Here is a 24,597-nt window from a genome sequence, read left to right as displayed (position 1 = left end):
CTTCAGAAGTTTCATGAACTAAACAAAGTTATTCCCTCTCCCATCTGCAACCTACTTAGTGCTGAAGTGGTTGAAAAAAAATTTTAACTAATGGACAGAGAGCCCAACCCTTCCTCTCTCCCCTCCCAACTGCTTTTTTTATATATATATTTATTTGAAAAGCAAAATGGACACTCTACAAGATGGGGAATTCAACAGCTTCCTAAATCAACTTTACATTTTAACATTAGTCTCGCACGAGCATAATGTCATGGTTTAAGCCCAGCCGGTAACTCAGAACCACACGGCCGCTTGCTCACTCCCCACCTTCTTCCTCCCCCAGCTCCCAGAAGGATGGGGAGGAGAATCGAAAGTGTAACTCCCATGGGTTGAGTCCAGTAACTAAGGTATAACACAAACAACTGCTGTTACCACCAATAATAGAAATGATAAGGGAAATAACAAGGAAAGAAAATACAACCACTCACCACCAGCCCACCGATACCCAGCTTGACCAAGCAGTGATCTAGCCCTTTGGGGTAACTGCCCCCAGTTTATATAGTGAGCATGATGTGCTGCGGTATGGAATACCAATTTGACTAGTTTGGGTCAGGTGTCCTGTCTTTGCTTCCTCCTGGCTCCCCCTCCTCCCTGGCAGAGCATGAGACTCACAAAGTCCTTGGTCAGAGTAAACATTACTGAGCAACAACTAAAACCATGGGTGTTATCAGCGCTGTTCCCAGGCTGAAAGTCAAAAACACAGCACTGCGCCAGCCGCTAAGAAGGAGAAAAATGACTGCTACTGCTGGACCCAGGACAGGATCCACCCCGTATTCCATACCATTTACGTCATGCTCAGATCCCACATTTTTCAACATACCATCAGTCTTGTCTCAAATATATATACATATATGTGCATATATATATATACACACACACACATCCACATACACACAAAGAGAGAGATATCATTCCTTAGTGCATGGAACAATCGCTATAAAGCTGCTGAGTTCATCTGGTCCATAATGTCGGGCTCCACCTCTTGTAACAGTCTTTCAGAGCAGGAGAGACAGTGTGCAGTGTTGAACTGCTGCCTGCTGATGACACTGCGGAACTTGTCTGGTTACTGCTGAGCTCGTCCGGTTTCGTCAAAGTTCATTCTCTGTTGGGATGATGGTCAGAGGGAAGTCAGGGCCAGTCGCTGGTGACCTGGAGACATCTAGTTGGTGGTCTATAAAAGTGCTACATAGCAGGCAACAGCATATAACTGAGTTCAGTGTCTGCTTTCCCCTAAAATCAAGTCCTCTAGAAGTACACATAGGACTTCTCCATCTTCCTACATTACTCACCAAGTATACCCGGGTCACTGAGGAAAAGCAATTCCACGAGTGGGTTTGCCTTTACCTGAAGCAGGAATAACCCAGACTGTCTTCCCCAGCAAATTCTTTATGTGCACCACAGGAACTTTATCCCCTTCTACAGTATGTAAAAGTTCTGACTGGGCTGGGCCAGCCCTGTTGGCAGATCCTCTGGTGTTGACCAACCAGGTGGCTTTTGGTAAATGTGTATCCCAGTGTTTGAAAGTCCCACAGCCATTGCTCTCAGTGTAGTTTTTAACAGCCCATTGTACCGTTTGATTTTCCCAGAGGCTGGTGCATGGTAGGGGATGTGATATATCCATTCAATGCCATGCCCTTTGGCCCAAGTGTCTGTAAGGTTATTCCGGAAATGAGTCCCATTGTCTGACTCAGTTCTCTCTGGGGTGCCGTGTTGCCACAAATTCTGTTTCTCAAGGCCCAGGATAGTGTTCCGGGCAGTGGCGTGGGGCACAGCGCATGTTTCCAGCCAGCCGGTGGTTGCTTCAGCCATGGTAAGCACATGGTGCTTGCCTTGGCGGGTTTGTAGGAGTGTGATATAGTCACTCTGCCAGGACTCCCCATATTTGTACTTCAGTCACCATCCTCCATATGAGAGAGGCTTTAACTGCTTGGCTTGCTTAATTGCAGCACGTTTCACAGTTGTGAATAACCTGGGCAATAGTGTCCATTGTTAAGTCCACCCCTCAATCACGAGCCCATCTGTATGTTGCATCTTTGCCCTGATGGTCTGAAGTGTCATGGGCCCACCAGGCTCAAAATAATTCACCTTTATGTTGCCAACCTGAGTCCATCTGAGCCACTTCAATCTTAGCAGCTTTATCCACTTGTTGGTTCTTCTGGTGTTCCTGCGTGGCCCAACTCCTGGATACACGAGCATCTACATGGCGTACCTTCACCACCAGGTTCTGCACCAGGCCGTGATATCTTGCCACAGTGCAGCAGCCCAGATGGGTTTACCTCTGTGTTGTCAGTTGCTCTACTTCCATTGCTGCAACCACCCTCACAGGGCATTTGCCACCATCCATGAGTCAGTATAAAATACTGGCCACTTTTCTCGCTCAGCAATGTCCAAGGCCAGCTGGATGGCTTTCACCTCGGCAAAATGACTCGATTCACCCTCTCCTTCAGCAGTTTCTGCAACTTGTCATCGAGGACGCCATACAGCTGCCTTCCACCTCTGATGCTTTCCCACAATACGGCAGGACCCATCAGTAAACTAGGCATATTGCTTCTCACTTTCTGACAGTTTGTTATATGGTGGGGCCTCTCCAGCACACACCACCTCCTCCTCTGGTGACATTCCAAAATCTCTGCCCTCTGGCCAGTCCATGGTGACTTCTAGAATTCCTGGACAACTGGGATTTCCTATTCGAGCTCGCTGTGTAGTTAGTGCAGCCCACTTACTCCATGTAGCATCAGCTGCATGATGTGTTGAGGTGACCCTGCCTTTGCGCATCCAGCCCAGCACGGGCAACCGGTGTGCCAGGAGGAGCTGCGCTTCAGTGCCAATCACTTCTGAAGCAGCTCAAACCCGTTCATAGGCTGCCAGTGTTTCTTTCTCAGTTGGGGTATAGCTGGCCTCAGATCCTTTGTATCCCTGACTCCAAAAGCCGAGGGGTTGACCTTGAGTCTCCCCTGGAGCTTTCTGCCAGAGGCTCCAGGTAGGACCATTCTCCCTGGCTGAGGTGTAGGGCACATTTTTTACATCTGGCCTGGTCCGGCCTGGTCCAAGGGCTACTGCATGAACTATCTCGTGTTTAATTTGCTCAAAGGCTTGTTGTTGCTCAGGCCCCATTTAAAATCATTCTTCTTCCGGGTCACATGATAGAGAGGGCTTACAATCGAACTGTAATTTGGGATGTGCATTCTCCAGAGCCCCACAGCACCCAAGAAAGCTTGTGTTTCTTTCTTATTAGTGGGTGGAGACATTGCTGTCACCTTGTTGATCACATCTGTGGGGATTCGGTGATGGCCGTCTTGCCGTTTTACTTCCAAAACCTGAATCTCCTGTGCAGGTCCCTTGACCTTACTCCATTTTATGGCAAAACCGGCTTTCAGCAAGATTTGGATAATTTTCCTCCCTTTCTCAAAGACTTCTTCCGCTGTATCACCCCACACAATAATGTCATCAATGTATCGCAGGTGTTCTGGAGCTTGCCCCTGTTCCAGTGCAGTCTGGATCAGTCCATGGCAGATGGTAGGGCTGTGTTTCCACCGCTGCGGCAGTCGGTTCCAAGTGTACTGGACGCCCCTCCGAGTAAAAGCGAGCTGTGGCCTGCACTCTGCTGCCAAAGGAATTGAGAAAAATGCATTGGCAATATCAATTGTGGCATACCACTTGGCTGCCTTTGACTCCAGTTCGTACTGAAGTTCTAGCATGTCCGGTACGGCAGCACTCAGTGCTGGTGTGACTTCATTCAGGCCATGATAGTCTACTGTTAAGTCTCCACCCTCCGTCAGACTTTCACACTGGCCATACGGGGCTCTTAAAGGGTGAGCGGGTTCTATTGATCACTCCTTGGCTCTCCAGTCTATGGAACAGCTTATGGATAGAAATCAGGGAGTCTTGGTTGGTGCGACATTGCCACCAGTGCACTGTTGTAGTCGCCATTGGCACTTGTTCTGCAACCTTCAGCAATCCCACAACAGAAGGATCCTCTGAGAGACCAGGCAAGGTGGACAGCTGCTCAATTTCCTCTGTCTCCAGAGCAGCAATACCAAAAGGCCATCGGTATCCTTCTGGATCTTTGAAGTGCCCTCTCCTGAGGCAGTCTATGGATTTTGCACATGCTCAGTGGTGAAGTTCCAAAGCACTGGAGGGGCCCACTGGCCTAGATACTTGCGCATACTATCCCACACACCCTGCCACTCGTGACTGTCCACCCTCGTGGAAAAAGCGACGACTGGAAAAAGGGAAATATAACCCCCATTTTCAAGAAGGGGAAAATGGAAGACCTGGGGAATTATGGACCAGTCAGTCTCACCTCTGTGCCTGGCAAAATCTTGGAGCAGATTCTCCTGGAAGGCATGCTAAGGCACATGAAAAACAACAAGGTGCTTGGTGACAGCCAGCATGGCTTCACTAAGGGGAAATCCTGCCTGACCAATTTGGTGGCCTTCTATGATGGGGCTACAGAATTGATGGATAAGGGTAAAGCAGTTGATGTCATCTACCTGGACTTGTGCAAAGCGTTTCACACTGTCCCACACCACATCCTTCTCTCTAAATTGGAGAGATACCAAATTGATGGATGGACCACTTGGTGGATAAAGAACTGGCTGGATGGGCGCACACAAAGAGTTGTGGTCAATGGCTCGATGTCCGGCTGGAGACCAGTAATGAGTGATGTCCCTCAGGGATTGGTGTTGGGACCGGTCTTGTTTAACATCTTCATTGCTGACATGGACAGTGGGATTGAGTGCGCCCTCAGCAAGTTTGCCGATGACACCAAGCTGTGTGGTCCGGTTGATACGCTGGAGGGAAGGGATGCCATCCAGAGGGACCTTGACACACTTGTGAGGTGGGCTGATGCCAACCTTATGAAGTTCAACCACGACAAGTGCAAGGTCCTACACCTGGGTCGGAGCAATCCCAGGCACAGCTACAGATTGGGCAAAGAAGAGATTCAGAGCGGCCCTGCAGAGAAGGACTTGGGGGTGCTGGTCGATGAGAAAATGAACATGAGCCGGCTTCAGTGTGCGCTCGCAGCCCAGAAAGCCAACCGTATCCTGGGCTGCATCAAAAGGAGCGTGACCAGCAGGTTGAAAGAGGTGATCCTGCCCCTCTACTCTGCTCTTGTGAGACCTCACCTGGAGTACCATGTGCAGTTCTGGTGTCCTCAACATAAAAGGACATGGAACTGCTGGAACAAGTCCAGAGGAGGCCATGAGGATGATCAGGGGACTGGAGCACCTCCCGTATGAAGACAGGCTGAGGAAGTTGGGGCTGTTCAGCCTGGAGAAGAGAAGGCTGCGTGGGGACCTCATAGCAGCCTTCCAGTACCTGAAGGGAGCCTATAGGGATGCTGGGGAGGGACTCTTCGTCAGGGACTGTAGTGACAGGACAAGGGGTAACGGGTTAAAACTTAAACAGGGGAAGTTTAAATTGGATATAAGGAGGAAATTCTTTCCTGTTAGGGTGGTGAGGCCCTGGAATCGGTTGCTCAGGGAGGTTGTAAGTGCTTCATCCCTGGCGGCGTTCAAGGCCAGTTTGGATGAAGCCTTGTGTGGGATGGTTTAGTGTGAGGTGTCCCTGTCCATGGCAGAGGGGTTGGAACTAGATGATCTTGATGTCCTTTCCAACCCTAACTATTCTATTCTATTCTAAAATCTCTTGGTCCCCCTACATCATTGTCTAACCCTAGACAACACCCAAACCCGACTCTGCTTAACTTTTGAGATCAGACAAAATGGTCATGGGTAAACCACACTCCATATGTGTGCCAACATGGTGATCCCCATCACAATCAGGAGGCAGGTCTCAAGGGTACCCAAAAACCATTCAAAACCTTCAGAACTCTCAAATGATGCTGCAAATAGTCTGGTGGGGGAGCTGGGAGTGTAAAGGGAATGTCTTCTTCATAGGCTGACCACCCAAGGAGGGAGAAAAAGATGTGTAATTACTAAAGACTTCCATTACATACCTCCCAAAGTATAGAGGTGATGACCACACTGGGAACACAAGCCAGATCAGTTTCATCATCAATTAGTCTATTGTACTACAAGTCTTTACTATAAAGTACAGCAAAACAAGAACCTTAGCCAAGGCCCCTCAGCCGATAAACACTAAAACAGCAAACATCAGCTGTAAGCAAGGTACGACATGCTGAAACTGTGAGATCAAGAGCAACAACTTTGAGAGCCAATAAACCAGCACTGTGATGAGTGCCTATTAATCTGAAACAGTGAATGCTTATCACAAACACGATTAGACACACTCTGGTCAGATCTGTTGTTGCTATCTCAACACTTCGTGCCCCATGTTGGGTGCCACAAAGAACTGCTGTTGTTTAAGCCCAACCAGTAACTCAGAACCATGCAGCCGCTCATTCACTCCCTCCCCCCACCCCTTTCTTCCCCCTGCTCCCAGAGGGATGGGTAGGAGAGTCAAATGAATGTAACTTCCATGGGTTGAAATAAGAACAGTCCAGTAACTCAGGTATAACACAAACCACTGCTGCTACCACCAATAATAATAATAATAAGGGAAATAACCAGGGAAGAGAATACAAACAATCACCGTCTGCCAACCAGTACCCAGCCCAACCTGAGCAGTGATCTAGCCTTTCCGGGTAACTGCTCCCAATTTATATACTGGGCACGACGTGCTGTGGTATAGAATACCCCTTTGGCTATTTTAGGACAGGTGTCCTGTCTCTGCTTCCTCTCCTCCCTGGCAGAGCATGAGACTGAGAGAGTCCTTGGTCAGAGTAAACATTACTGAGCAGTAACTAAAACCATCAGTGTTATCAGCGCTGTTCCCAGGCTGAAAGTCAAACCACAGCACTGCACCAGCTACTAAGGAGGAGAAAAATGACTGCTAGTGCTGAACCTAGGACACTTAATAAAATAATTTCTAGATTACTGTTGCCATCTACACACGCTAAATGATGAAGCATGAACAACAGCTGACACTAAAGATCACACTATTTTCCCACCTACGATCTCAAGCAAAATTGAGTATTAGAGTAATGAAGGGAACTGCAAAAATGAAGCATCTGCTGAAGTCAACTCCCTACTACCTGAGCTTCTGTAGCAGGCAAATTCTTTTAATATTTGCAGGTTTATGCTACTGAAAAAAAAACACTTAACTGCACCTGCAGGTGATTTAATAGGCAGTTAAGTTTCACAGCAACAGATACATCAGTCCGCTTAAGAAACTAAAATTGGCATAATAAACCAAACAATTTTCTAAAGCCCCAGAGACTTTGACCACCACTTTTTTATATCCCTAGTTACTGAACCATATCAATATATTACAGGTCACATACTAACCATATTTTGAGCCGTATGTGCCCTACTGGAGCTTTAAAATGAAACATCCTAGAAGATGTCTGTATTAGGAACCTTACAAACCAGGAAAGCTCATACATTTTTCTTCAGTTCAGTCAACTGTTTGAAATACAGCTTCACATATGATCTTTTCACAGCTTACCTAAAACCAGACATGAAGAAGAAACAGGTACTCCGCTGCCATATGATTACTAAACGTCACTAAAAATCAGGATATCTACTGTATAAACAGCTTCCTAAGGTGTAAATGGAGCATTTCACCTTGCAGAGTGCCATGCAAATGAGATTTATTTCCTTCACCTTCCATTATAACCCAGGTGCTTGTTATCACTCCCCAGCTTCCCAGAGACAACATCTATTGTAACAGGATTACTATACCGGATTATTAACAGGTCTATTGTAACACAGGCCTCCTTCATCCATCAAAGCAAGCTTAGCCAAGCGGAATCCCACCACCTCCAGCTAAAGCAGCCACCTTCTCCTAAATGTAATGGGGAGCCTGAAGAGGGGCCCTCAAGGCTGGCAGCAGCAGTCACGTGCAGCCAGGCAGTGAACAGTGAAGAGAGGCCAGTGGAAGGAACACCTTCACTTGGTGTACCTACATCCGGATGACTACATCCGGCAACCACACGGTATTTGAGTAACTTTTGGTATTTACCCAAAGAACAGCTTGACCTTTCAGACAATGTGAAGTGCAAGGTCCTACACCTGGGTCAAGGCAATCCCAGGCACACCTAGAGTTTGGGCAGAGAAGAGATTCAGAGAAGTCAGGTGGAGAAGGACCTGTGGGTGTTTGTCGATTAGAAACTGAACATGAGCCAGCTTCAGTGTGCACTTGCACCTCAGAAACCAACCGTGCCCTGGGCTGCATCAAAAGGAGCATGACCAGCAGGTTGAAGGGGGACTACAAGGATGCTGGAGAGGGACACTTCATCAGGGACTGCAGTGGTAGGACAAGAGGTAATGAGTTTAAACTTAAACAGGGGAAGGTCAGGTTAAATATAAGGAAGAAATTCTTTAGTGTGAGGCTCTTTTCTGTGGGCCACTGGAACAGGCTGCCCAAAGAAGTGGTAAATGCCCCATCCCTGGCAGTGTTCAAGGCCAGGCAGGACAGAGCCTTGGGAAACATGGTCTAGCGTGAGGTGTCCCTGCCCATGGCAGGGGGTGGGAACTGGATGATCCTAAGGTCCTTTCCAACTCTAACTATTCTGTGATCCTATGATTCTATGACTAGAATCATCTGCTGAATAATTCACAGAATTGTCTTGCAGAACTGAGGGAGAGCAAAATTTTCACAAATATGTAAATAATTCAGGAACCCAGGTCCTGTTTTCAGGATGTCTTTCAAGATTAAGCTAATCACTCTGACAGCAAGTTTGAAAACACTTTTCTGAATGGAGTTAGTTTATTCATTTGAACAATTAATGGTGGACTGATTGAAGCACATTTCTTCAAATGCTGTGGAGTAAAGTAAGATGCCACTAAATCTACATTACAAGACCCATGATTTTTATCCTGTGCGAATACTTGAAAGTATATAGTGCAGTTTCCTGTTTCTTCCCCCTACTCAGCCCTCATCATCCCAAACCCCTCAAATTAATGTATTTTTTTATTTATGTTCTGGGTTTAACATTAATTTACAGGTTAACTGCACCATAAAAGGCATTAGAACACAGGAGAAAGAAGCAATGTGGGCAGCTCTTTCCAATTATTTCAATTGTTAACTCCATTTTTTATAGATCCGTTGTTTCAACCAGGATGAATGCTCTCTTCTTCAACTCATTAAAGTTATTTCTAATTAGAAGTGCCAATCACACTCTTCAGTCAAGAAGTAAGAGACTATCAAAGTACAAGCAAGCATTTTTTGTGTGTGCTTTGCCTACCTAAAATACACTCAAATACACTAGAATTTTCTCCTGAAGAAATCTGTCTTTAAATACGAAAAAAAGTCCTACTGAATTTTAATTATAAATCAGATGCTTGAATTAGTCCTACCAATAAGCAACCTGAAGTATAACTCTGCAACTGATCCACTGGCATTTAAACCCATGCCATACACATACTCAGTCTTGCTCTCTATTTTTTTCAGCATTTCCAGCAAACATATGAAATGCCAACTGAAAACATTTTTGAGAAGTACCCTAACTTCCCATTGCCTTTTTAATCATACTTTACACAACAACAATCTAGCTGAATCACTATGTGTGAATGTGTGGGAATAGTCTTCTATTTCTTCCCTGTAAAGCATGTACATATCGTCCGTCCTTCGCATCTCTGTAAGCGAGTGTTATGAGAGTCTGCTGCTTCTCTTCTCCCAGGCAATGTGTCTTGCTTAGCAGAGGAGTGAAAAATAAAAATAATTACGAGAAACTGCTACCTCAACTGAGCTGAAAGAAAAAGTACTAGCAAAAGAACAAGATGAAGCAGGAGAAAAAGTTTTCATGCAGGAAAACCACAGTGGGAAGAGCAGAGATGGCAAATAGCTGTTCTATTTCATGACAAAAAGGCTTCAACTATTGCAATATCTAATTATCTTGAAACACACCAATAATTCCAACAACTCCTATAAAATACTACCACAAGGTTTTTTCTTTAGCTTACTTGCAGAAAAGTATCAGTCTGTTCAAACAGTTACACATACAGGCCAGCTATATAGTTTTCAACCTTACAATTTGTGTAATATTAAAAAATAAATAAATCTTTAAAGAGTAACTATTAGCATGCTCTTCATACATTCTGTACTTACAACTTGAAGTAAATTTTCGAACAGCTAAAACCACGGAGAATTTAAAGGTATCTATTTCCTATAGTGGTTAATCAGTAATTCCTCAGCCTGCCAATTCCTCTTGCTTAAAAAACTCTCACTCAGAAAGACCAAACAAGAATTTTTACTTCTTTTTTTAAACTAGAGCTTAACAAGAAGTAAGCCATCAATATAAGCAATAGTGTTACTACTAAGCCAGAACAAAGGCATACAGCAGGTGGGCTAATACACCTTTCTGTATGTCTTCATCAGGCCAGGCTAGCAGGACAGTTATTTATATATCACTAGTATATTGATACTGTTTTGTTAGTGTAGCAAACATTATCACATAAACAAATAATCTGTGACCTGCCAATCAATGACACCACATGCTATCTGGGCAGGAGCAAGACTAATTCCTATCAGGCTGATGAGCACTTCCAATGCATATAATGTGTGCTCCGAAGAAAGTCTCCATAGGAAAACTTGGATCAGAGCTCAGAACTCACAGCACAGACCTGTGTCACCATGTCAAAGCTGTGTGTGCAGCAGGTCACACAGCATGAGCCACGCAAGCCTAGTGTGGGGCTCAAACCAGGGCTTTCTGACACAGGAGAGAGGGGAGAAAAGGTCTCTGCTTTCATGCACACAGCAAGTTCTGCCTGGCAAATACTCTTATTTATGACTTGACAAATTATTTGCCTTAGTTCAAAGAATAGTTGAATGCAAGGAAGGAGAGCAATATAATCATTAACTCCCATCTCCTTCTATCAGAGCCGCTTTAAATCCCAAATAAACCCGCACCAGTCCCTAATCAGGAAGGGAGACACTCCCACAATGGCAGGTCACCTCAAACCCAAGTCAAAAAGCTGTTTAAAGTCTGAGTTCCTACAGGCAGGCAGTAGGAGAGCTTACACACATGTCCCTGCTAAGTAGTAATACACACCCCAAAGTGAAGTGTTCCTACTCCAGAAAGCTTCCTCACGTCCACCCGTGCAGCAAGCCTGCCTTCAGCTGCTATGTGGGCAGGAAAACCAAGAACAGAATAAAACTCTGAACCAGCTTATCACCCATTCATTACTTGTTACTTCACTTCGGTGACACTCTGCTACAATACTAACACAAGTTTAAATGTGCTGCTGTCCTACCCAGGCAAAATTCAAATCCCAGATGTAGTTCTCCCTCTCCCTTCCAAAAGCTTAAACGTGACTGGAGTGGGAGCATTTTGAAGGAGGGGAATGAACAACCACACAAACTATGGCAAGGTACAAGGACCATTTCAGATAATTTTATACTTCTGTGATTTGTTATCTTTACAGTAAGGGCATATACAGGGCATATAATTTATGTTGAGATTAATCATTGCAGTAGTCATTTTGGGACTCACAATGCAGCAATATGCTCCCTTAAAGGTAACTGTTAGAAACTATTTTTTCATATTGTTTTGTCCTCTTGTGCTCAGATACTCCCACTTGCAATGCAGCTTGCACAGGTACCAGAAAAACAATTGGCCAGGAGCATTAGCATGCAACCTGCAAAATATTTTGGAGAATCTGCTTAACACTCCAGGCTAGAAAGCTACAAACAGTAACTGTCAATAAAGGAGGGTGCCTAAGCAGATCACAAATGTTTCCTGAGGTCACCTCTATTAGCCCAGTGAGAGAGGCACATGCTCAAGAGCGTCAGTGTCAGGAACTGTAAGAAAACTTCCTCCTCCAATGTAGGTGACCAGTCTCACCCTTCAAAGTATCTGGAGAAGCTGGCCTCTGACTAACCCTGTGGATCAAATCATGGGTTTTGTTGTCTCCTTTCCCCTGAAGCTTCAGCTAATACATCTGTCAGAAAACCACCAATAAAAGACTAGAAAATACTTCACTGAAATTCTTTTCACAAGTTCAAATTCTTAAAATTCAGAGACACCAACACACTCTGAAAAATGACTTCTGAAAGACTTCATGTAAGGACCTCAATTGCTGGGCTCCGCCTAGGCATAAGAACAAAAGAATCAGCACATGGTGGCAAAAAAACCCACAAACCAACCAATCCAGTGGTATTTTATTGATTTGAGAGTTAAATCCTCACAACCGATCCAGGTCTAACATGTAGGTGGAACCTACTGTAGGATGGGACATCCCCAGCAGAACACACATCCTCACTCCATCCACGTGCTGTGCATTAACACATTTGTGCACCATCTTTGAACAAAAGAGCAAACGGAGCACAAGGGGCTGTGCAGAGCCCTCAGAAACACACTCAAGATTCATCCAGCTCACTTACCAAATACACTTTCTCAAAATAATTTCAATAATTTGAAAATTAAGCAAATGTGTCTGGCGAGTAGCGAAGCAGCAGTGGAGACCAGCTATCAGAGAAGCTAAGAGGGTCGCTGCAAGCTCCACAAACTGATGTATCAATAGCAGCCACCAAGGGCAGATTTCAGCCTGTCTGAAGCAGGTATGCTACAGAATAGCAAAGGCTGAAGTAAACTATTCCAGCATATAGTGTTCAGTGACTTAATGCCTACAGGCAAATACCACACTCTACAAGAAACGAGAGAGGAAGTTTGTTATTACACAGTTAGCCCCTTCTTTTGCTTCAAACTGTCAAAGCTGACACTGCTACTTACTGCCATCGAAACATTATTTTTACCACCCTGTAACATCTGGCCAAGTTGTAACAAGAGCAGCTTTGCAAGATCTCTAGTTTATTCAAGTTTAGATAGATTTTAGCTAAGAAAACATTTGTAGCTGATATCGAATGTAATCACAAGATAGCAACAAAAGCAAGACAGTGCTGTCCTTTCTGCCTGATCTCAGAAACTACCCCATAAGAAGAAATCCAAAAGGTCAATGACGCAAAATTCTCTTCCACCTGATGCTGGAAGCAGTGAAGTGAAGAAGTTGCTTACCTCAAATAATGACTTACTCTTCAACGCAAAAATCAACATGAAAATTTTCTCCTGTGAGTACCTGTCAGATGACTACTACAAGGAAAAATCCCCATGGATGAACAAGAGTAAGACACTGAGTCCAAAACACAACTAAAAGGCTAAGTAAATAGAAGATCCTCAAGCACAACTTGAATCACCCAATTGAAGAAGCATGTGGCATAGCAAAGCAAAAATTAAAATTAATCAAAACAAACTATCAGGGCCTCACTTGTTCAGCCTGGCTCAATACTGACCCAAGAGTGTGCGATTTGCAATCACGATCATTATTCAGATCAAAACAGTTCCTTCACCACACCATGTTTAACACACTAATTTAACTGACAGTTGTGGCCAGCAGTACCTCTGAACACTAAGAAGTGAAGCCACTGTGCACAGCACAAATCTGGAGTAAGACTTCATGCCATTTTCAAAAACCATGAGCATACTTACTCTAGATTAAAGCCAAAATCTCACTGAGGAGAAGGTGGGAGGAATGTAAATACATACAAAGGAGCATGCTTTTGTCACAATCCCCTTGAAACAAAAAACCCAAAACCAGAACAACAAAAAAACTTTTGCTGTTTGCAATACAGAAGAAAACATCAGCTGTTCCTAAGCTAAGAGAGGAAGCAAACAGCTCTAAAATTAACACAGTGAGACAAAAACTTAAGGAGAAAGTTTTTATCACACTTCCTCAGTCTAGATCAACCACGACATCAAGAGGTCAGGCAAAGTCGACAAGCTTTGATTAAGGGTTTGCCATCTTCAGGCTACATATTGACACATAAGATCCAAACCTTAGTAAATCACACTACAGCAAGATATTCCTGCATGCTGTATTTTAACAGTGTTCTTGCTCCAATTAAGAGTATGACATTATATGAAGGGCTTATCTGTACTTGGTATTTTTGACAGGTTAATACAAGTTCTTTCAGATTTTACTGATCTATAAACAAAGTAATTGTAAAAAAGCATGTGACACTTCAAATGTGTGCACTTAAATCTACCTAGAAGTCAACCTACACTGAGTAAAGATGATAAGCCAATGTTCCTACTCACGTACACACCTCTTCCTCTACTAGGCTCATGTCCCTGATTTGGAAGTTTCTAGAGGACTTTAATGATTGCATTTGCCCATTGTTATAGCCCATTACTTGTAGAATCACAACATTATTTCCTCCATGCTGTCTAACTACATTTTCGATATTGTGTTGGCTATTTCCTCCCTAATAAATCACGCCAACAAGATGGAAGAGCAGAGATGCACAGTCTTATTTTGATCCTAAGCCTCTGCTTATTTGAGCCCCTACTACTACTGTTTTCAGTAAAAATCCCGTAAAATTAAGCGCAAAGACAATATTGCAAGATGTATGCAAGACAGTATAGCAGTGGAGAATTCCACACTGTAAAGCCTTCTCAAGCAATTGTAGCAAGGCTGTGCCTCTTTAGATGCATATCACTTTTGAATAATTCAGATGCAGTTCTCATGCCATGGAGGACATTACGAAACTGTCAGAGAGGATGATCTAGAATGAGGGTTGCCAAATAATCTTAATTGTTACCATGGGAGGAAGAAAATTAACAGCTGTTGCTGATGTACCAGTGTAAGACATCCTCAGACCCAGTCACGCAGGCAGCGCATCCTCACACTGAGCTGATGTGCTACAATTGCCCTGGAGCAGCTGCCTCTTGCCTGCTCCCACCCTCAGAGCTCGGTGGCTGTGGTACAGTCAGCCCATGGGCTGTGCTGCTCAGCCTTGCACAACTTCTGTGACACAGCTTTAAGGGTCAAGAAGATAACCATCAGGGACAGCTTGCCCCAAGACCCACACTCATATATTAATTGCATGATATGATATAACACACAAGTACCATCAATACAAAGATACTGAAAATATTAAAACAGGCTCTAGAGGTATGTAGGAGAGGGTTTTGTACAAATTTATGAACAATCCACATTTATCTCCTGTTCTGACATCCTAAGTTCACTGTATCCCTCGAAAAAAAGTCCTGCTGCATTATCTATTATAGGTTAAAGTTACAAAATGAGTAAAGTTCAAATTGCTCCTCCTGTAAAGCTGTTTGGAGCCTGCATCCAATTCACTGGTTTTCCTCTCTTTTTCTTGCTTATATGACGACTTTCTGTACCCTCAATTTCTAGGCAAATGGACAGAAAGCAATATTCAAATATGACCAACATCTTGAGCATTCTTTGGCAGTTCATCCAGAAAGAAAATTCAAAAAGACAAATCACTTAAGAAATACAAGCACATTCAAATAATGAATTAGCATGCCAACAGCTCACTAAGAACAGCGATAGTATTTATTTGCTTATAGTATGTATTAAGCAAGATTTTCACTGATTATGTTGCTGTACTGCTACCAGCACACACACTTCTCAACACAACACCTAGGCTGACTCTAGGCTGCATTCTCCCACTACTGCCGGTTCCAACATGCTGCAGAGGGAGCATAGGAACCATTGGTTTACATCACATACAACATTAACAACAAAGTTCAAAGCAACAGTCACCTCTTAAATTTCGCCATATACATTGTTTTGGGAGCACATACCCATATTCAGAGATGTATTCTAAATCACCATATTCTGAGGTCAAAAAAAAGTACAATTATTTCTATTATTGTCTATTTTAATAGTGAGGTTGTGTATACAACTTCTCAAAACCACATCTCACACTTTTCCAGATTCCCAAAGTGAAAAACAGATCTCACATTCCAATTTCAAGTACTATATTTACTTCATATAGACATCTCTATCTACCAAAAAAATAGTCTGCCAAACTTGTGTTCCTTATAGAACAAGGTAAATAAGTACCCAAGTCCCAAACAGATTATAAGAACTGGAGAAAACAAAACAGTTCGCAGGAAGCCATTAACACACTGTTTCCTTGCAGGTGTAGAAACCAGCAGGCCTCTGAAGTCCTCCTTATATTCTTTAAACAAACATACCAAAATGTTGGCACCATCCCAAAGTTCTGCAAGCTCAAACAATACTGCTATATAATATTCACAGTATATGCCCTAAAGGTTTTCTCTTAACTGCGTCTAATTCAACATCTTCACCCCCTAGAAAACTTGTTTCTCTCTCCCAGTCTCTCCAAAAGAACTGACTTCTTACTGCAGGAGGCTGTGGGGAAAAATCTGATTTCACTTCCATAAACCCCAGATGAGCACCTTCCAAGAGCTGCAAAAGCTGTCACAAGGGCACTGTCAGAACTGTGCCACAGCATGACTCATAACAAGACAGACAGCAACAGTAGATCTTATCAGACCCATACAAGAAAAGAATTTGCACTCATTTCTTCCTTTCAGCTTACATATGAAGCTACAGAGTGAGGGGACAGTACTGTTCTAAGAGTTTTTTTCAGGAAGCAAACAGATTTGTGTCTATGAATCTTCCCTGAGTAACTTATTTTTACACATGATGTACATGATAAATTCAACTGCAACTTATGTTTTAACACACACGTCTTTACTAAAATGCAACTACTGTAACAGAAGACACATTAAGAAGTTACGCACACACATCATTGTTTGACCAGAAATAAGAAGTCCGCACACAAAAGTGCTTGTATCATTTATGTATCCAGTAATGCCACATAAATCAAACACCGCCTATGTATTTGATTTAAGCACATTAAGAGTACACAATGGAAAACAATACAGTTGATTAGGATTTTATCTGATTTCCGTAAGTTAGGCATTCAGTCTGGCTAGATGGTTGCTGCTGGTACACATACCTGCTCTGCTCCCACTACACTCAACTCTTTCTGTTCACCCTCCAGCCCACACAGAAATCATGCCACTGTGGCTGATATCATGCAAGGACCTGAGCAAACAAGAGCTAAAGGCACACAGGCTAAGTTATCTCAGGCAAGCAGCTGTGTTAGTGTAACTGCATGTCCTCTGGTCAGCTCAAAGCCTGCAGAGAATGAGCTTGTGCCTGCATTAATACACTTAGCTTCTTCCAAAAAAAAAAAAAAAAAAAAAACAAACCAAAACCTACAAGACCTGAGAAGCTCACAAACTTCATGTAGAAAAAAGGAAAAAAAATAATAGAATTTCTGTAGCAAAGACACATACCTTTAAGCTATTTACTTCCTAAAGTAGTTATTTCATGGTATCCTCTGTAATACTGTGCAACATACTGGGAACCCCTGTATCAAATAAGCTGAAACCTGCTCAATTCCATGCCAACCAATTCAGCAGCCCACAGGTGTGTGTGTGTCCATGCACACCTCTCCTCTGAGGTCACAGGATTCTCTCCCTGTTATGGCAAAGTTCCCATCAGTACCTCAAAAATGCATGCATTCGATATTTCAAAATGCACTGTCTTCTATTTAGTCTAGGTTCCTCCTTGGGAGTACACATGGCAGATTTTCCACCTTAAATTCGCATATTAATTGGGTTCTTGCCTTTGGCTGCAGATTCCTGTAAAAACTAACCAGCTCCCTGGAGAGTGCAAAATCTACAGCTCCTGCTGGGAACTGTGCACTAACTAGACTCTTTCCTTTGGCACAAGAATCACAGAAATCTATAAGAAGACAGGCCAAACTCACATGCAAGCCTTTATTTTCAGGTTTTGCTACCCTTAAGGCTTCTGGCTTTACCCATTTTTCTTGTGTCACTCTTTAGCTAGGCTGGCTGAACCTAAACTTGGTGAAAGCTGTAAAACAGCCGCTTCAGTATTCCAAAAACCTTTTTCTTCCTTTTTAACTGTGATACTACTGACACTGTTACCCTTGGGGGACACACACACAGAGCATCCCCTCCAAAATCCCAACTCACACATCCTTCTACATCCTTGAGTTTTGCTATCAAACACCCCGTCAAGGTAAATCCCATGAAACTCTTTGAAGGTTTAAGTCACCAGTACTATCATATGCATACTGTAAACCTCTTCATTCATTTTCTGTGTTATCTGTTCTTTTTAGCACTACGGCCTGTTGACAAAGTCTCCAGAGGGGATGCAAGATACACAGGCTGAATACGGCTGGTACAAAACAACTTGCAGGCAGCACTAGACAACTGATTTACAGTGGTATTTCAGAAGTCACGAAGTTAAGAGTGCCAGAACAAAGGGGAGTACCTGTAATGCAAACATCTACATTGTTAACAGAACAGTAAATCTGAAAAATTATAATAAGGGAGCATACTAAAACAGGCCAGAATACAATGCATACAATAGCATCATTAATTCTGTAAGACTGGCCACCTGTTGAATGTCAGTAGTTCAGCATTCATGGTAAATGTTAGCAAATATTGTGCATTCTTTGTAAGAAACCTGTATTGAAATTAAAAACAATACTGTTGCGGGTCATTCGTTAATTATTTGGTTATCTCTTTGTCTACATAAATATCATTAACCAAGAAAGTACTGTTTCTCAATAAATACATAAAACCTGAAAAGAAAAAAACCCAACAGATTTCACTGAATAGGTATTTATCTTCCAACAAAAATCTCCACTATTTCAACATGTTTACCTTACCTAATTTTTCAGACAGCTGTTATATGTTTACATAAACTGTCCAACTAGCTAAAATTTATTGGACTGGTTTTTTTCACACAGCTGATCAATATAATTGTGTACTCTGAGTTGTTTTGCACAGCCATGTACACAAGTGACATCCTTGCCCTGGAAATATGAATGTCACATGTCAGCATTCAATCGTGTTTGCCAGCAAGTCCGGCCTAATCTTTCTGAAAATGGGACTGTTCCACAACACTTTGCTATTTAAAAGACTCTAAATTTAAAGTCATTAATTGAAAAAAAATTACAGGATGGTATAGCAAAAGGTGTTGAGGGCCTTTACTATTTTTCACAATTTGCATCAAAGCAATTTGGAAAAAAGGTACCTGTTATCACACAAGTAATGCTGTAATAGAACTGTGGGTATCTTTTTTCCCCCAATAACTGTTAGAACTAGTTAAAACAAATTCGGGAATTCATGTTGGAAATAACTAATACTTACTTTGGCAACAACCTCATCAGCTAGGTTACAAACCTCTCTATCCACCATTCCTGCCTGGTGTCTCAAGAACCAAGACAGATGTCTCACAACAGACAGCTATTAAACAGAACTCATATGCGGGAGCGATGGCAGCATCTCAGTGCACACTGCAGGCAGTGACAGTGGAGGCTTCCACGTGGCCCTACCAGCAGCCAGTCGGTCACACTGCAACCTCCACAAGAGTTAAGCACCTCCTATGCTTTCCTAAGAGGCTTCAGATCCTTTTAGAAATTGTTTTCACAATTCTTCATTCAAGACTGTTAGCCAACTGTCTCCAAATACCTTTGGAATAAATTGTTTTTTTAGAAGCAAACACCACTCCCACAATTTAGGAAAAGCAATGTAGGGGGGTGTCTTCAGAGACATTCTACCTTACCCTGCTTTGAACAAAGGAAACAGCTAAACCAGAACCTCAGTGTCATGTACATATATGCCATTAACTAGACATTCAAGCCAAACATAGAACCATGTAACATACTTGAGTACTTTTTGATACTACTGAAAAAAAAAAAAAAAAAAAAAAAGTCCACAAGCTGCTTCCACTTGGACTTTGAAACTGACTCAGCTGAAATTCTACTCCAGCAATAGACAACATCTTGGATACTTTGGTACAGTTGTCGTTATTATAATCATCATTATTAATCTCTTACTGAATTTCACCCTTTTCCCCTCTCTCCCCCATTCCTTCAGTAAAGGGAAAAGGTTTCTGGATTTGCAAGACAGAGCGGAAGAGCAAAAGGCACTTCTAAAAATGTTCCTCAACCTTCAAGTAAATAAACGACAAGCTGGAAGATACAGAGTCCAAAAACTAACTTACAAAAATTCAGTACTCTGTGTGTTTTGCACACAGTACTTTTAAGATACGTGAAGAAAGTTAGGGAAGGTTTCAATATATAGTGGCTACAGAACTTAAAATAGTACACTTCTGCAGTGTCATTTTAGGAATTACTACAACCCCAGCAGTAAAGGTAACATCGGAGAGCCCCAGCAGTAAAGGTAACATGCCAAGAAAACAGAGAGCCAGAGGTGGTAAGAGTTTGTCTTCCAAATTTGAACAGTCATTTTGACAAATCCTACCAAAGGGTGATTTTGGAAGGTAAAGAGGGATGGGGCTGAAGGACCCTTAGGTACAAGCTGGGCACAAAAAAGCTAACATACCCAAATCATTACCCATTTCTAAAACGAGCTCTTCTGGGCCTTTACCACTTGAACACCTCCACGATTTGAGCCCTGGAAACAAGCCAGACTCCTTTGTAAAGAGCAGGATTGGAAAAGGTATTACAACTGCACACACCACCCCAGATGCCCGTACTGAATGGGCCAAACACATGTCAGAGTGCTCTTGCTGCAGAGATGGGGGAGACAAAGTCACAGATGTTGCCAAATTGTTTTTACCCAGGGCATCACTCATGTCAAAAGCCATCCTCTGTTTAAGAAAGAGTGGGGAGGGAGGGCTTATAACAGTGTTCAGGCAAACAGAAGATACATGTTTGCCTGCCCTTGCTCTCTGTGGGTTATGCAAACACAACTGACAAGACCTAAGTTAACACAAAAAACACTATGGGGAAAATACTCGTATTAGAACACACATTCCACAGTCAGAGATCCATGAAAACCATTAATAATCCCATACTGAAATCCATAATACCCTACACAATTTTGTGCGCCTACCTTCTCTGTCAGGTCTTAGAAAACACACTCCCCATGTAATTTCTTAGACTGTGCACTTTCTTTCAGCAGCAGCAGATTATTGGTCTTTTTTAAGTTATAACTCCTACTACACATTTGTTCCACACACAACACAAAGCTCCAGAAGCCTGCACGGCAGCGGCTGCGGGGGGCAGGCAGGCAGAACCCGCACCGCTGACAGCGTGCTGCTCGCTGTCCTGCTGCCCTCCCCAGCCTCACCCGGCCCAGCAGCATGTGCGTGTGCAGCGCTGGCATCGGACCCCTCAGCGGTACCACCGCCAGCACAGCCACCGCAGAGCAGCGGGGCGGCAGCAGAACACCTGCGCCGGGCAGCATGGCGCCGTACCGGGAGAGGCGCGGCTAACAGCCACACGTGCACACGCGGTGACAACAGGCGAGGAGCTCCCGTCACCGCGGGCAGGCGCGCCCGCACCCGGGCACCCGCTGCCCCCTACGAGAGTCGCCGCCGCCGCCGCCCGGCGGGGCTCGAGGGCCGCACGAGGGGCTGCCCGCCGCTGCGCACCGGCGGGGCCGGGCGGCGGTTCCTCCCGCCGCGCTCGGGCAGGCGGGGCAGCGGCTCGGCACGCGCGGCCCCTGCCTGCCCCCGCCGGCGGCCACCGGCGCCCCGCGAGCCCGGCCCGGCCCCCCCCGAGACACCCGCCAGGCCCGCGGCCGCGCCCCACTGCCGCCGCGCCTCAGGTGCCGCGGCCCAGCGCTCCCCACCGCGGCTCGGCCGCCGCCCCGTGCGCTGGCCCAGGGGCTGGGAGGGCCTCGGCCCCCGCCTCCCCTAGAGGCCAGGCCGGGGCCAGGCCCCGTGCCCCCCGGCCCGGCGCCGCTGCCGCTCACCCCAAGACTCCCTGGCTGTAGTTCCTCTTCTTCCAGGGGGTGCCGGTGTACAGCGGCTCGGCCAGGCCGGCCTGGGCCCTGGCGGCCGGCTCGTCCCCCAGGGCGGGGGCCCGGCCCTGCCCGGGGGGGCCCAGCAGGAGGCTGTAGTTGAGCCCGAAGGTGCTGGCCTTGTTGTCGCGCTTCCTCTTGTTACTGGCGGCCGCGGCGGCGGCGGCAGGCGGCCCCCCCCGTGCGGGCCGGGCCCAGGCGGCGGCCCCCGGGGGCGGCGAGGCCTGGCGGTGGCTGCGGTTGTGCTGGTTGTTGGCGCTCTCGAGCGGCAGGAAGTCAGGCTGGGGGTCGGAGCGGGGGGCGCGGTACATGCCGGGCGGGGAGGCCGGGCCGGCCCCAGCGGGGGCGCTCTGCTGCTGCTGCTCCTGCTGCTGCTGCTGCTGCTGGAAGTAGAGGTTGCGGACCCCCTGCGTGGTCTCCCAGATCTGCATCCACAGGCGGTTCGAGGGGCCGAGCTGCTCTGGCTGGAACCAGGCTATCCGGGGATCCATCAAACGGGGACCCACCCCGCCTGCCTCCGCTCCCCGCGCCGGCCGCCGACGCCGAGACCCTGTCACCGGGTCCCAGCGCTAATGGCGGCTTCTATAGAAGGGCAGCTCCGCGCCTGCCTGCTCGCTGCCGTCGCTCCACAGCCCCCGCCCCTCCTGGCGAGCGCGGCGAGGCGGGGCCCGGCTGGGCCGCCGGCACACGGGCCGCGCGCAGGCGAAGGGGGGCGGTGGCGGCGGGGCCGGGCCGGGCCGGGCGCTGCTGCGGGCGGGTCCCCGCTCCGCCTCGGCCCGGCACCCGCCGGCGCTCCCGGCCTCGCCTCGCGCCTCAGCCGGGCCGCAGCGGCGGAACCGCCCTGGTCCCGGCCCAGCCCGCGGCGCGGCGCGGAGCGGGTTGCTCGGGCACCCGCGGCGCACTCCAGCCCCGCCGGCGGCAGGTGCGGCCGGGGAGGCCCGCAGTGGGGTGGCCGCAGGGTCCGGCGCCCTTCCGGGGATGGCGCTTCGGTCACTGTGCCTCTGTTACACCAGAGAAGAGTTACGAGGCGTACCGGAACCGGCGCTCTCTGGTGCGCTGCTGCTTGTGCAGTCGCGTTGCCCTCCTCGTACACTATTAGATGCCGCTGCACTCCCTTGAAAGTATTTTGGGGATGGTTATTGGTACTTCTGGGTCCTTCTGACTTTCATGCAACTTCATAGGAGAGGGAAAAACAGCTTAGGTGCTATACTTGCATAGCCAACGCTTCTGCAGGTAGGCATATTACACACAACACAGCAAATAGCAACATTTAGTAGTACAAATTCTGGTCGGTTCAGGTTTATTTTTAGTGTTTTCAGATTACAGCTTAAAAAACCATCTTTGATATCAGCTAGAAAGTTTCCAACATGCTGCATGGAGGGTCTGGAGCTTCCTACAGTTTTAAGAATTGCATGGGAAAGGATTTCTCCTTTGGAAGATGGAAGTTTTGGAATAAAAAAGCCACATCTCAATTCCAAGTATTGCCTGAAGTAGACAGCTTGCAAAGAAGCCTTAGAACCAGCTCCTGGTGACAACCAAGGATTAAAGTTCTAGCTTCTCCCCACCATCCCAGAGCAGGACATGTTGCCCTGATCCCTCTCATGTTCTGTCACAGGGTGCTTGGTGTGTACTTTCCGAGAGAAACCCAACTACAGGAACAAGCTGTAGGATGAAATCTGGTTTTGGAGTTTGAAATCTGTTTTTGCCTTTGAGAATTAGGGTCTGTCCATAAAACTGCCATCAAAAGCCACACAGAAGCTGGCTGAATTTAAGCACGGCTTGGAATTGGAGAAGAAAAATCCTGAATAACCCTATTTTCCAAAACCCACATTCTTCAATTATTGTGAGAATTATGAACATACCAGAAAAGGTGACTAGAAATGACTAGGCTGATGTTGCTTTTACATCACAGATGCAAATAAAAAGTTTTCAATTCAGAAACTTCAATATTTTTAAACACAGCACAGAAAAGTGAGCATAAGTCTTATGCTGTCATTAAGGAAATAACAGTAATGGGAAAAAATAACTTTTTTTTTCTCTAAAAAACCCCACCCTAATCCTTCAAGAAACAATTATTTTTTCTACACCCATAGAATGTAAATGTAAACAAGTGCTGTTGTTGGACTGAGGCTTATTAATTTAACGATTCCTCAGTAGCAATCCTAGTCCCAAGCAAATAAACCCAGGACTCAACACGGTGGTGTAGTACCAGAAAGGCTTTACATAAAGTAGTATACCTATGGGATATTAAAAATGAAAAATAATAAAAAAGGCACCCCCCAATCCAAACCAACAAAATGGTCACTATGATTTTTTTATAACATGATTTTGAACTTTCACTCTTTTACTTACTAAAATGAGAACTTCCCAGAAAAGGTCATTAAGAAACATCATGCACTTTCCAGTTGAATCACCCATTTTTCAGCTGAGTTCTGGAAATGCCTTTTACTCTCCGTCAAGAGATATAGGGGAGGAGGGAAGGGGCCAATGCAATTCTCCTTTAAAGTTAAAAATATCCCCACATGTCAGAAAAAAGGAAACAAAGAATCATCACCAGGACTTTTGTCAGCAAAGGAACACAAAGCCTGGAGAAGGTATACTGAAACACCAGTGCACCTCTGAAAGCAGTGTAGGTATTTATGTGAGTGCCTTGCAAGCCCACAACTGCATCAGAAGCCTCCATTGTTTTGAGAGCTCATACCAGGCACAGTTGTTCTAGCAGTGTACAGATCATTATAGCAGGATCTTATTGCTGTTCGCAAGCAGTTTGATTTAAGCCCTTCATGTAACAGTAACGCAAGGAGTTCCTGACACCCAGACTGGAAAGAAAAGCATCTTACTATTATCCTTTGCGTGTATCTTGAACTATGTTCTTATGTGGTCACTGACCTATGTCTGACGAAATGCCTCACAGAAACAAGGAACTTACAAAAATAATA

At 45.3% G+C, this 24,597-nt stretch overlaps 1 protein-coding gene across 1 annotated transcript in view; it reads right to left on the bottom strand.

Moving 5' to 3' along the window:
* TENT4B (terminal nucleotidyltransferase 4B) overlaps positions 1 to 22,283 on the bottom strand; it is a 48,489-nt gene extending 26,206 nt beyond the window's left edge. Inside the window, exon 1 of the mRNA XM_065662175.1 lies at positions 21,611 to 22,283. Coding sequence (XP_065518247.1) covers positions 21,611 to 22,149 — 539 coding nt within the window. The 5' untranslated portion in view covers positions 22,150 to 22,283. The remainder of the gene's footprint in view (positions 1 to 21,610) is intronic.
* Positions 22,284 to 24,597: the final 2,314 nt, after the last annotated feature.

Source organism: Lathamus discolor, chromosome Z (genome assembly GCF_037157495.1).
Source record: "Lathamus discolor isolate bLatDis1 chromosome Z, bLatDis1.hap1, whole genome shotgun sequence".
NCBI classification, from domain to species: Eukaryota; Metazoa; Chordata; class Aves; order Psittaciformes; family Psittacidae; genus Lathamus; species Lathamus discolor.
Note: the sequence above shows the minus strand (reverse complement) of the source record. Positions and strands in the feature narration are given on the sequence as shown.